The sequence below is a fragment of the Polyodon spathula genome, chromosome 14 (genome assembly GCF_017654505.1).
Source record: "Polyodon spathula isolate WHYD16114869_AA chromosome 14, ASM1765450v1, whole genome shotgun sequence".
Taxonomy (NCBI): Eukaryota; Metazoa; Chordata; class Actinopteri; order Acipenseriformes; family Polyodontidae; genus Polyodon; species Polyodon spathula.
In genome coordinates, this window is record NC_054547.1 from 16,309,483 (window position 1) to 16,324,189 (window position 14,707).

Consider the following 14,707-nt stretch of genomic DNA (forward strand, 5'->3'; position numbering starts at 1 on the left):
TTTATTATACTGTAAATGGATGCAGTGGTTTAGTAGACAAGATGTGATGGCTCATATGTGATAACACTGTTATTAATGGACAGCACCCTTTTTTCCAAACTATATTTGATGCCAGATTATAGTTTATAGAGTTCTTAAAACTACTTACATAAACACCCCACGCAATGCAACTCACTCATCATCTTCACATGAAGACCAGGATTAGATAGCGCTGTTACATTTTTAAATGATCTCAAACTCTGCATCATTGCCTAGCTGACTTACTTTCCAGCTCACTGAAAGTAATGAGGGGCAGGTTGGCAGATGCTTCAGGGAAATCTTTTAAAGCTACACTTTCTCTTTTTTTTATGGAGCTTTTGTCTGGATCGACTCGTGCATCGTAGTTTGGAACGTAAAAGTTATATGAAATGTATGGGATAGATTTGCTCAAACTATACTCTGCTGGGATATGCCTCAGCTGGATATTTGAAGGGCACTTTACAACTCTGGGGAACAGTCCTAGACTGAATCAATCATTGATTTGTGGTTATCCTGAGATTCAACATAAAAAAGTGGTTTACTGTATGCAGTCCAGGGGGATTACCCTGTGCTGCAAAATACTCCATCTGTATATGTTGATCACCTTTGAACCTAAAGCAAGTAAACAAAGGTTTGTCTGCTTGATGAAGTTTACGGTTATTTTTATTTAAAATCTATGATTGGGTGTTTTAGAAGTTATGGATGTACTATAGTTTGTGACACAAGTCTCTAGCGCATCATTACATTGTATTTATGTTTATTTTTAATAATAACATTCTGCATGTTTTTTTTTGTTTTTTTTTTGCAGCACTGTGGATTTTTTTGTAAAATAGGACACACTCACATTAAACTTTTAAACTTGTAATTAATCACGTTGGGAACTACAATACATGTTTGATATTAAGATACTATTTCTATGATTTAAAATCCCTTTTTAACCATTTGAAGATACCAGCGGTTATCCTGTCATGCATTGCAGAATGTAGGCATTAAAGAAATAGAGAACAATAGGCATAGTTGAACATAAGTCATAAATAGCAAAATAATAAAATATCATGTTTTAAAAATGAACAGTTTCCCTTTTAAATTATATAAATCCTAAAGTTCTACCAATATCTAAAAAGTAAGAATTCATGTCCACATAACTGAATCAGTATATTTCTAGAAATTTGAATGTGATATTACAATTTGTTGTAAAAGTAACAGAAATGGTATCTGTGACTTAATGTAGCTTTGCTATCTGTGCCAGGCTATAAATGAGACAGATGACGTAACATCATGCACGTATTTTTTCATACTCAGTTGCTTTCATTCAGTAGGCCATTGCAAAACAATTATCAGTAGGTCATGTGTAGAAAAGGTGACATAGTGTTGATCACAATGTCATTGTATTATCCTCAATTTCACAACTGTAGGCTAGCTGAAGACTAACGTTAGATGGATATACGGAAATTCTTCAAGAGAGGCAGTGCCAGCAGCTCTGCCGAAGGCCAATCCGGTGAGAAATGAAGATATTACCAGTTCAAACAAACAAATTAAAACTTAATCTGATTAATCATCTATTAAGCTTTGAGTTATTGTAAATATGAGTTTAATAACAATACATGCCAAAACACAGCAGATACATGATGAAAAGACGTTTTGGGGGCTTTAAAAAAAATCCTGGGGGAGTACACCCAGACCCCCCTAAAAGAGGCTTAGCCCCCATCCATGAATCTCTAGTGACGTCCCTGTTATGTAGCATTTGTTGGATTATTACTTAAAACGCAAGGTTTAGTGTGTTAAAAACAGTTGTATTGTTATTATTGTTTGACCACCTGGATGGGGTTAAAATGCCCCATCCAGATAGAATCATGAGAATGCGTGGTCAACAGCAAGTGCTTATTGATAAACTGGCTGTTGATCATGCATACGATTAACCCGTGCCTAATGTGGTTTAGGGATAAACTAGGTACCGTAAAACTTCAAATAATCGCTGGTCTCCAATACTTGTCAGGTCTCTAATAAGCGCTGTGGCTGCTAAGAAATATGATTAATAGACCCCGGGTCTCTTTTAAACGCCGGGTTATGAATAATAATGTCATGCACATCATACTGAATGTTCCAGACAATACAGACACATGGCCTTACAGCCAGTTTACCAATTTGTTTTTCAACAGCAATGAAGAGACCCTGAGGCTCAGGATAAGAACACTGCATTTAATTTATTTTAAAAGGTAATGCATAGTTTTTTATGACGTTATTAATTTTAAAACCAGTTGTGAAGCTTTTTTGAGCATGCTGAAAGTAATTAAAATACAAACTTGTTTTCTGATATTAACAGGGTTGCCTTTTAGTGTATTTGTATGTGTTTTTTGGGTTTTTTTTGTATTAACAGTATTTCGTGCATTTGAGTCTTGCAATGAATATTCGTATTTTCCAGCGTTCTTATTTATCAATGTACACTATAAAAACAAATGAGTCACTTTTGCTTTGATTTTGTGATCAAACTGGTACTTGTATTGATTTTATTGTTAATTTTTGTTAAACAGTTTGAAGCATTTTTGAGTGTATTGTGGGCCAACAGTCTGAATTTATAAACACAGTATTTCATGCGGTTGTTTTGCAATGAAGAGTCGTTGCTGGTTAATTTTTCATTGATTGTCCATGCTTACCAATGTACATGTTTTGAGGGTGAACAATAAATATAATATGTGTTAATAAAGATGACATTTATTGCTTTTATTAATTTTAAAACAATTTTTTTTTGTTTTTTTTGTTCTACAAGCCTACCTTAATACACGCTTGTGTTATGATATTTTCAGGGCTGTCTTTAGTGGATTATACTGTTTTTATTAATATTGTAATACAAACTGTTATTACCCACTGACACAACCTTTAATGACGTTGCTGGAATGTTGTAATTTAGTTATGTCGTTTCTATAAGGTTGTGCGCAGGGAACTTTTTCATGATTGCATCTGAAGTATTTGCAGATGTTATTGGTTTTACATAATAAACACCAATAGGTGCCGGGGCTACTGGCAAATATTGTAAATAAACGCTGGGGCGTTTATTTAAAGTTTTATGGTAATTGATAGTCAGTTAATCCCTCGGCCACAATATAAAATCCTGCAGCATTGGCTGAATTTGGTTAGTGTGTTCAGAGGTGGAACAAGACCTGAAAGAGAAATTAAAACTAGATCATAACAATTGCTACTTGTGCTGGCTTGCAACCAGTGCAATACTTGTTCTATTGAGTGTTGGTTCTGTGTCTGTTTTGTCTGTTTATTTGGGCCATCGTGCCATTTTGTTTGTTAAGTCTTTTGTTTAACCCTTTTTATTTATAATTAAACAGGCGCACAGCAGCGCTTTCATTTACCTGATTTAATTTCACTTCCTGATTTGACGTCACCACAGAAACGATCGTGTCACAGTACCCAATTTCAGATATTCTTCCTAAGCTTTTCTCTGTCCCAAAATGGGGTCTTAAATAATACCTAGTACTGCATCAATCCCATTTATTAATAATAATAATAATAATAATAATAATAATAATAATAATAATAAATAATATATAATAATAATAATCACAATCTACAAGCCGACTGGTCATGCCTTCCCTCCACTCTCCATCCTTCCTAGCTCCTCTGTGGTGGAATCAACTACGGAGAACTTCAGGACTGCTCTGTCTCTTACTGCCATCCACCGCCTTCTCAAGAGCCACCTGTTCAGACTGCGCTTGTAGATCTCTTGCTCTACCTATTATGCACTGGACTTGCCTGTCCTATGCACCATGTTACTGGATCCTCAGCTAATACACTATCCTTGCACTATTGCACTACTATGTTATTGTAGCTATGACTTGTAATGCTAACTTCATATTGTTCGTATTGTATTTCAGTAGTGTTATTTGCACTTACTGTAAACTACACTGTATTTAAATATTAAGCTTGCATTGTAACACTTTAATGTCATGTAACACCTGTAAGTCATTTTGGATAAAGGCATCTTCCAAATAAATAAACAATAAACTGCTTATAGTAAGAGAAACAATGTATATATAGTATGTCTCTTTCAAATGAAAGTCAGATCTTCAGAAAACAGCACCCATTTGGAGATCCTTCAGCTATAGGGAGTTCAACCTTATGCCTGTGCTATTTCTTTTGTTTGTAAGAAAGTTCTTTTGTTTATAAAATTAACTTTACCTTAATTTTAGATCACTGCCTAAGTCAAGGTAAATTGATTTTTGACTTGTTCAAGTCTGTGGTTAATGAGCTAGAACTTCTGCTTTTATAATTGCATTGCTTGTGTAACCACATTACAGAGCTATAATCGCGCAGATCAATTTTTATACACGGTCACTTCAAACCAATTTAGGAAGTGCGTTTTACATTTATCTCCCATTTAAAACTGAGCATGCTTTTTCAAAGGCCTATAGGAAAACAAATATTTATAAAGAAAAACAACCAAATCTAAAACACTTCTCTGTCAGACTTAGTTTATTATACATTTTACCTTAATCTCCAACAGACTGAAGTTCTGGATGCATTACAGTTTGTGACAAAAATCCTTAGCTAACCATTACACTTTCTGCTTAGAACCGGTTTAATAATGAAAAGTTCAGGGCACAATCACATTAAACTGTAATATGTGAAATGAGTGGCATTGGTTACTGCTTTGAGAGATTTGGGTGTAGCTAACAATTGTTGAATTGTTGACATATACTGTAGATGATTAGGTTTAAGCAGGGGCCCTTGGGGCCGAAGGCTAGGTTTGGAAATCAAATGTGTCAGTTTGGTGGCAATAATATAACATTTCCATCTTGCATGTTTTTGTTTACTGTCTTTGCAGTCTAGCCCATTGATCACATGTATATGATGTAATTCCCATGGAAGTTCTAAAGTGTGTTTATTAATTGTTGAAACCAATACATCTGTGTGATAAATAATGGTATGATTCATTAAAAATCTCTATTCCGTTTTTGTGAATAATTATTGCCATGAAAAAAAAAAGTGCCCTTTGATTTTATTTATAACACTACAATAGGAAAACACCTTTGGAAACCGTGGAATGTGGCCCTTCAATAATGATATGAATATTTAAACAGCTGCGTCTTAATTATGAATCATTCTTAAAGGTAGAGTCATTCTTGAAACAGATCATGTCGTTTTATAAAGAACATTCACCATGGTTGTGTTTTAAAAGCTTAAAAAAAAACAGGTTTAAAAAAATCTACTCCTTCATTAGCATATCTGCTTTCTCATTCTCATTTATTTGCTGCTGATATTTTCCTGGCTCTCTAATGATTCAATCCATTTGTCCTGCCACAGTGCTGTATGGTTGATGGGTGTTTTATCTTCCCACTCATTTCTTGTGTTGCAGATAATAGGACCCAAACTTTACACCCCCATACTTTTCCTGGGGTCCCATTGCCTGAACACTGCGTTGTGACAGGAAAAGTCCCCTTAATCAGAGTTAAAGTAAAAATAAATCCTTGAAAACTAAAATTATCAAACCATTAACAAACAAGCTGAAGCAATGACATTAAACTTTTGAAGCTTTGTACTGGATTATTTTTAATTAACTGTGGTAAATTATACCTTGAGCATCGAGAAAAAAAAAAAAAAAGACTGGGATTATTCATGCATGAATTGACATGGTACAAGGAAGTGCCACTGTCCTATATTAATATAAGCTTCATCGTCTACACACACTGTATGGCAGGCCAAATTTTGTACTGGAAAACTGAAAAGTCCATATGATTTATTTGCACACCCCCAGCATGCTATGCTTCAACTTAGATTAATCTGTAGCATGCTCTTTTTGTTTGCATGTTATCCTGATTTTACCATCAAACCTCAGAACTGATTTTAATTAGTGTGTCAGTTAGTCCAGGATATTTATGGTATAAGACAATCGTTAATTTGTTTATAAATCCTCAAACAGCAAGACACAAAAACACAGTGTTCTCTTTCTATGTTGACCAGAAAAGTTCTACCTGCATCAACAAGATATTAGTTGGACATTCTTCAACAGAAGCTTACAGGTATGATGTGTTTCTCCCTGTTTTATCTAAGGGTTAAAAAAAATTTAAAAAAAATTTAGTTAACATAAACCAAAATCTTAAAATTACTTTTGAAGATGCTCTGATAAAAACAGTACAACCCAAAATACAGTACATTAGCCAGACCATGTATATAAACCTTTAAAATACTTTTCAAGTGGTAGAATTGTGGATTTTTACACCTAAAAATGCTATATATATATAATATATTATATATATATATATATATATATATATATATATATATATATATATATATATATATGTATACACACACACACACACACACACATACAGCCTTATCCAAATTCAACTACTAAATGGACAAAGAAAACAGCTACCATATAAACAATCCATTTAATACATACAGTACTCCTGGCTATAAGTTTTTTTATTATCTGTGCAAAAGACCTGACACAATTTAATAAGCCTTGACTGAGGGAGATCTAGGTTCATAATGTGTTCCACCTCACTTTTTTTTACATGATTCCAGAATTGCCTTTTCAAATGGGAATGGATGAACCGGAGCAGACAGCAGACTCCCAAAACCAGCAGCTAAATATTTAAAAACCATAACAGAGAAAATATGCACCACCAGTTATATTATTGTTCATGTTTTTGAACAAACGAATGACTACTTTCTGAGAATCTTTACTTAATGTTGGAGCGCCTGCCTCCCCTGCTTCACATTTTGGTTATCATTTTATATCAAGACACTTTTTATTTCTCAAAATAGGGGTTAAAAGGAATAGCTTTTAAAAGGAATGGGATTTAAATTTGTGTTTTGCTTTTTTTATGTTGATTTCACATCTTGTAATGCTGACTACAGTATTGTTATACAAATGTAACTTACTTTACATGGGACTTGTCAAACCAGGATGTAACATTTTTGAACCATTAAAGATAACAAACACAAAAATGACAATTAAGCCCCCCCCCCCCCCCCCCCCCCCCCCAAAAAAAAAGTAATTTCTGAGCTTTTATGTTTTGAATAGAACAATGTGTACTGATTCACAAGGTAATGTGGATAATCAGAAAAAAAGTTGAATTCAGGTATTTACATAATGAGCAATTCTACAGAAGGTGATCATTCCCACATCAAGTAATGCTGATTATATCCCACGCTGCTTTTAACAAACTGTACCAGATTGGATCCAGTCGTCAACCATATGAAAGGATTCGTAAATGCTCTTAGGGTTCTTTACATTCGTTGTGAGTGGTGATCTTCTTTTAATATATGCTCATGTAGGAGGAAAGCGCCAGCACCAGGTACCACCAGGAAAAAAGAACTTCAGCGCTTCCTGTAATCCCATATTGTGCAGTGCTCGGTGCTACAAAGACAAAAGAAAGTGTAATTAATAATCATATATTCCACAGCAATCCTCTTAAAAGTAAATATTTGATTTAATGCCGTGGGTGAAAAGCTGTTCAATAAAAGTCTTTTTAACCGGAAAGTATTTCATTATGTTCATGCTTGACTTATTCATGCAACCTTTTGCAATCATTTTTATATTATTTAGACAATGAACCAATTAATATTCACATTTAGGTTCTATTCTTACATTCATAAGGCAATCCATCTCAATGTTTTGCGACTGTATGATTTCCATTACATGAGAGTAGGTGTTAAAACTTCATGCTGATACCGGACTCAGCTGTCGCCAAGATAAGCACCAACTAAGATATAGCTTCTTTTACTGTAATCTAATGTAATCCATCTGCATTTCCTTCAATCTGATGATGTAAACATCCTTCTGCCTGGTGTTGATGGCTGAAGTGTAATGCTGGCTCCAGGGATCAGCCTATTTTACCTCCCTGGTGCATTGGCACACACAATGGCTGCAATTCTGGCTCCAGGGATCAATCACAGTGTGGCCTCCCTAGCATCAGTATGATAACCGTCTGGACTGAGCTGAGCAGGATACTTTTCTGGGGTCTTCAAGTGGGCACCTTCCATCCTTGGTGCTTCATAAACTAGCCAACAACACCTTAAATGGACACGACAGTGATTCTGGCGTCCCAGCATCACCCCACTCCGTACCACACTCAGCTAAGCCCAACTTATTTACCTTCCTTTACATCAAAGTTGCTTAGTTTCTACTGTGCTTGAGATCCCCAACCAGTATAGTGCAGTACAGAAGTATTTCAACAAGTGACATGCTCATATTTACATAAACGGTGGATAGAAATACTTAATGCCGAACTGAGACTAGAGAAAAGCTGGTGTGTAGAACGGTAGCCCTGTTATATGCTACATAAATAAAATCTGTAAAATATGGTTAACAGTTTAATGTCTATTACGTTACAATAATCATGACTTCAAAATAAAACTTGGAGACAGTTTTTACTACTACAGAAAGAAAAAAAACCAACCTTACATAATAAATATTGTATAACAAAAGCTTGAATAAAGGAACACAATTGTTCAAATGACATTTTGTTATTAGAATTCACGTATTTATCCTAGTTGAAAAAAAAAGTTAAACAGCTTCAAAACAATGAGACAATTTACTACAGTATGTGTCACTGTGGACATTCAAGTATGAAGTCATCACAAAAGGGATGAGACCTTGAAGACCACAAGGATCATGACAGATGTAGCAAAGCCTTTGCCAACAAAAAATCTTTAAAAAACAAAACAAAAAAAAGACCATATACTTAACACACTTGTTGTAATAAATTTACATCTCAGCCCCTTCAATTCATTGGAAAGGCAAGGACTGACCACAAACCGTAAACCTCACAGTTCAAAGCTCACCATTCAACTACAGCGCAAGCTCAGAACAGCACAATTCAGAATTATCTTAAAATGATAACTGGACAGTAAAAATATAAACTATTTACGCTCGTATATTAAAAAAAAAAAAAAAAAAAAAATCTATATAGATATAAGATCATAGCAACAGTGAAACGCTTTTTAAACATTTGCTAAAGCTGCAATGCATATAAAACAAGACCAGGTAGGTTAGCTTTTTTTTTTAAACTAATGCTATTTTCTCTGAACCTTTAATTATGGGCTGCAATTGAGAAGGCTAGAATTGTTGGTTGTTTATTAACTGGCAGACTCAAAAGTTGCCAACTTCCCAACATTTTGTTATTTGTGTATAGATACAGTTGTAGTCAAAATTTCTAGAAATTTCTCAAAAAACAAATAATTTTTGGAAAAATCTTTTGCAGCAAAAGTTTTGCTTTTGTGGATGAGGTAAAAAGTCACAAGATATAGATAACAATTACAATTATTTATTTCAGCAATTATTTTTGCAAAAATCCAGAAATGCTAATTCAAAAGTATAATACCCTTTGATGCTATGATAGTATTGTCTACAAGGTGCTAGAAATGTCAATGTGATAATGCAGAACCTAATTCTAGAAAAGTCTAGAAAATGCTGGATTGTAGGTTAACATTCTTAGAGAGTTAAAAGGGTTAGGCATAGGATGATTGCTATCATTACCAATAAGTCAATATGGGAAAAAGTAAAAAGCTATCTGAAGACCTTAGGCAGAAAATTATTTATTGTCATAAAGCTGGAGAAGGATACAAGAAGATTTCCAGGCATTTGAGTATTCCAATTTAAACTTGTTTCTATTATCAAGAAGAACAAGACTCATGGTACTGTAACAACGCTCCTTCAATCTAGAAGAAAGAAGGTTCTTTCACCAAGAACAAGTAGAAGAATTGTGAGGAAGGTTAATAACAATCCGAGATTGACTGCCAAAGATATTCAAAGTGAACTGGCTGCAAGTGAGACTGGGGTTTCCATTTCAAGCATAGGCTGAGTATTGCATGGTGAAGGGCTCAATGGTCACAGGCCAAGGAAAAATCCACTCTTAGGAAAACATCACAAGGACAATTGCTTAAAGGTTGCAAACAGCATTTGAATGAGGGATATGAGTTCTGGTCAAAGGTTTTGTGGAGTGATGAAACAAAAATCAAGCTATTTGGTCACGCTGATAGTCATTACGTTTGGAGAAAGTCTGGTGAGGTATACAAAGAAAAGAACACTATACCTACTGTCAAGCATGGAGGTGGTAATATCCTTCTATGGGGCTATTTTTCCACTAATGGCACAGGAAATTTAGTTCCAATACATGGTAAAATGGATTCCATAGCAGACCAAAAGATATTGGCCAATCATCTAAAACCATCTGCTATAAAACGCAACTGGACGTTCCAACGTGATAAACGATCCAAAGCACACATCAAAATCTACTTCAGAATGGTTAAAGAAGAATAAAATCAAGGTATGTATACTTTTGATATAACTATATATATATATATATATATATATAATATATATATATATATATATATATATATATATATATATATATATATATATATATATATATGGATATATATATATAGTGATTGGAAATTCTGGCCTGTGATTTGTTAAAATCTCATCATTGGAGCAAAAACAGCTTGAACTACTGCCCTGAACTACTGCCGGGCAATAGCCTTCTCTGTCATGTGATTGGTTTACACTAGGGATGTCATGGTACACCTGTTTTATGGTAAACTGCAGCATAAACTGCCACGGTTTTGAAACTGCAACCACTTTTCAATACAATGATTACTGAGTTCACAGAGTTGAAGTTGATATGGCCGTCTTTTTTAATTCACCATTTGTCCATCGGTCAGCCATTGTGTTCATTAGCACTAACTAATGAACACAGACATCTCAAGACATCTATTATTTAATATAAACTGCCCTACTAAACAATGATCACAAGCAAACATGATTGTCAGTAAATGAAACACAAATACTCACAAATAAAAATATCAGCAAGAATAAGGAATTGTAACTTTTCATCTTTGCCTTCCAATTAATTTACCAAACCAAAGAATTAACAGTAGCAATTATCTATCGTATCAGTCAAGAGAAACGCAGTAAGCATACACCAATGCAGATAATCAAAAAGTCTACATTTAGTACTATATAATAAGTCTAATGTTACAGACATTTGTATTATTTTTCTTTTATTTTAAACAGTATTGTAAAGATGTTGTCGTGTTGTAGGGATTTTGGTTTTATGTATTCAAAAATTAATAAAATGTTATTCTCATTAAAAATAAGATGCCGTTTAACTTTTCAACGGTGTCATACCCACCTTAACATTTCTTCTTTCCTTTGTGTTCCTTGCTGTTAACATGCAGTTTTGCACTCTGCTGAGAGATCAGTGGGCGGGCACTGCATGTCATAAAACGCACTTGATTGGAGAACACTTTGCTTCTCTTAACTCAGGGGTTTCAATCTTTTTTTGAAACTGTATCCCTTCTGTCAGAAGGTTTCAGTTAAAGTACCCTTTACAATTTTAGCTCACTGAATGATACCGCAGTTGCAATAAAAGGCAGAATAATCTGGTTAACACATTTATTTTTTTTATAAATAATACAAAATAGTCTGCACTGTGAATGTTTATCACGTTACTATTTACTTCCCACCTCAACATAGTTATGTGTGCCGTTTAAAATGTTTACAATATCAAAAACATTAAACTCAAGATAAAAAATATAATGAATTACTAACTAAAAATGATCCAAAGGGACTCTGGATAACTTTATGTCACTTTGCACTTTCTGACTTTTGTGTTTTCCTTCGTTTTTCTATTGCAAGTAAGAAATGAATCAAACACTGAACACATATTCAACCAGCCGCTATTGCTGTTAATAAAATGCAGCCGAGGTAATAAACAAAAAACGTTTGATGACTATTTATGTTTAACAGATCAGTTATACTTATAAAAAATGCACATAACACTGTGCTTCACTGCTACGACAAGTTGAAAACTGCAAAGATCATGAGCAGCACACATCGCTCTCCAGGCACAATCCCCAGACACCTGCTCCACCTATATCAGAGTGGAAATCCACGCAATCGAAATTATGCATGCATACAGGTGGAAAATGTGGACGTGATAGATTGTGGTTTTTTTTTTCCCATTAGCCATTTACTTTGACCTGCTAAACAAAGATCACATAAGTATACATCATGGTTTGGAGAATATCTAATACCGTTAAAAAGTTCAAGATCATTATTTTCTCTTATTTTCATTTTTATTTGTGCATTTCTGAGCCGTTCTGTGTACCCCCTATGACCCTTAGAAATAGCCCCAGCGGTACGTATACTACGGTTGAAAACCCCTGTTTTAACTAATAGGATGCATTGCAAACTAAGTTGCAGTGGTCACATCCTTACCCCCTGTCATTCCAGACATCCCAGAAAATGTTAATATTTTGGTGTTTCTGAACAGTAATTTGAAATAACAAAAACAGTTATGTTGCTGAGCCCCTGTGAGCTGGAGTGACTATCACCTCCAGTTAGACAGTGCCTGATAGAACTGTAGTACCAGTGTGTTGTATTTTTCAATTATTAACTGGAGATTTGCATCACGCCAATGTGTTCATTAAATAATTTTGTTTGTAATTAATTGAATGATTGTATTTTGTAATAACTTATTTTGTATTTGTAATTTGAAGTTTATTTATTTGTGTTTTTGCCATACATATATTTTTCAGCATTTAACATACGTTGTGATTTGGATCTATGTAAAAGATGGACTGCTGCTGATAAATGTCTTTTGACAAAAAAAAAAAAAATGCTAATCTGTACCGTGCTTTGAAATTTAATTGACTTGCCTTAATGATCTGACTGCTGCTGTTTGCCCAATTAACAATTGGGTCCACTGTCCATCAACTGATATATATTTTTGGGATACTATGGTCTAAAACTGATAATATGGCTTCATAAAAAATGTGCTAATTTAAAAAAAAATGCAAAAAAACCCCATTCTAATTAAATCAATATATTGTGTTCTAATACATAATTTGTTTGTCATAATGATCTGATTGATGTTACCAGTTGGATTTATATGTATATTTTTAATACAAATGATTTGAGACTATATAAATGGTAAATGTGTTTAAGTATTATGCACTGGTGATACCATTGGGGGCTGCTGAACATTTGCATTTCAGCACTTTTCAGCACTTTATTCACTTTTCTGAGTGTGAATAAGATTAAACATATTTCTGCTTTGGACTTGTTTTGATGTTTGTGTCATTTTGTGACACAGTGTCGAGCATTACACTTTAAAAAAAACAAAAAAAACAACTGATATATTTTAAGCTTAACGGATCTGTGTTTGGACTACAGTTTTGGACAGTCTTTGTAAAAGCACAGAATCATTGCTATATGAACTATGTCCAAGCATAGAAATAAGCAGACCTAATCTGCATTTAAAAAATAATTTAAATTGCTGACCAAGCTTAGCGCTAACAAGATTTAATTGGCTAAACACCATTTTAAAAATCCATGGGCAAGAACACAAATACAATTACTGAATATAAAATAAAAACAGGCAGATGAAAACATGAACATACGGTATATATTGCATTCCCATATCTAGACTGTAACATTACTGTGTACAGTCAAACAAGTAAAGAAAATGGTTTATTGAATCTAAACAGTGGTGAGCGTGTGTGTAAGTCTCAATGTTAAATGCCAAAGAAGGTCCAGGTTTGTTATTTAAAGAACAATGTTAATGTTTAGATTAATTTAATAGAACTTACAATGTGATAACCATTGAGCCAGTGAAATGAGTTTGATGAGCTTAGGTTTTTACTCCAAGCAGGTTCTCATGTAGTTAATGGAAGCTGCTAAGAGGCAATTAACTAATTTAGGACCTGGTTGGAATAAAGACCAGGACTGGAATAGATCTTGAGGCTCAGAGTTGATTACTACTGCTCTAGTGGGCATTTGCCCACAAAAAAACAATTCAATAAAATTGCGCCTGGAGACTGAATGGCATGGTACGCTTGCAGAACTGTAAGGGGAACAATGTCTGCATGTAGTCAGTGCCATTTTCCTCTCCTTCGCAAAAAAAAAAAAAGAAACAATGGGAAATTCCTTGCCACACACAGTGTTTAACTATCACTTAGAATTACAAGGCCATTTGATAATTTTCCAAACCTTACCTTATGGACAAAGACAGACAGGCACATTAAAGCTTAAGCAGAACTAGGAGGTATTCTCAATCCCTCAAGCCAAAATCTCACTCTTTTCTGAACCCCCATCACAATGATTGAAACCATGCATGTAAGCAGCATTACAACCTCTGACCATCAACTCAGGAGATTTCATTCCAACCTTCCATGTCTCATTAGCTATTGTCAAGTTTAAATATATTACTTAATATTGCATTTGCAGCTCTTCCAACCTGCTCCCAGATAGTGATGTGGTTAGGTAGGTATTTTCAACATATGCTGAAACAAACAGGATAATCTTCATGTCCATAGGGATAATTAAATAAAACTGAATTAAGCAGTGGCCAAGGGAGTTGTCTGGGATTTACATATGTTAGACTACAGTCTTTGCTGCTGCAATATTATATTACACCTGTACCATTGAAACTCCCCTGCAATGAACCTTGTTTTCATACCTACCTATTTGGTCAAGGTGCCCAAATGCAAAATTCTGAAATGCAAAGTAATACACTGGGGAATGGGAAACATTTCTGACAATAATGTCAATGAGTTAAACAGAAACCCCTCAAACGCACAGACCGCTTGTTTCCAGATGTAAACGGCAATTATTAGTAGGAGAGTAGTCCATATTTTCAGCTACTTTGTACAGTTTCTGCCA

At 34.3% G+C, this 14,707-nt stretch overlaps 1 protein-coding gene across 1 annotated transcript in view; it reads right to left on the bottom strand.

Moving 5' to 3' along the window:
* Nucleotides 1-7,040: 7,040 nt before the first annotated feature.
* Nucleotides 7,041-14,707, bottom strand: part of LOC121327026 (neuronal growth regulator 1-like) — a 338,159-nt gene continuing 330,492 nt past the window's right edge. The window contains exon 7 of the mRNA XM_041270785.1: nt 7,041-7,393. Coding sequence (XP_041126719.1) covers nt 7,293-7,393 — 101 coding nt within the window. The 3' untranslated portion in view covers nt 7,041-7,292. The remainder of the gene's footprint in view (nt 7,394-14,707) is intronic.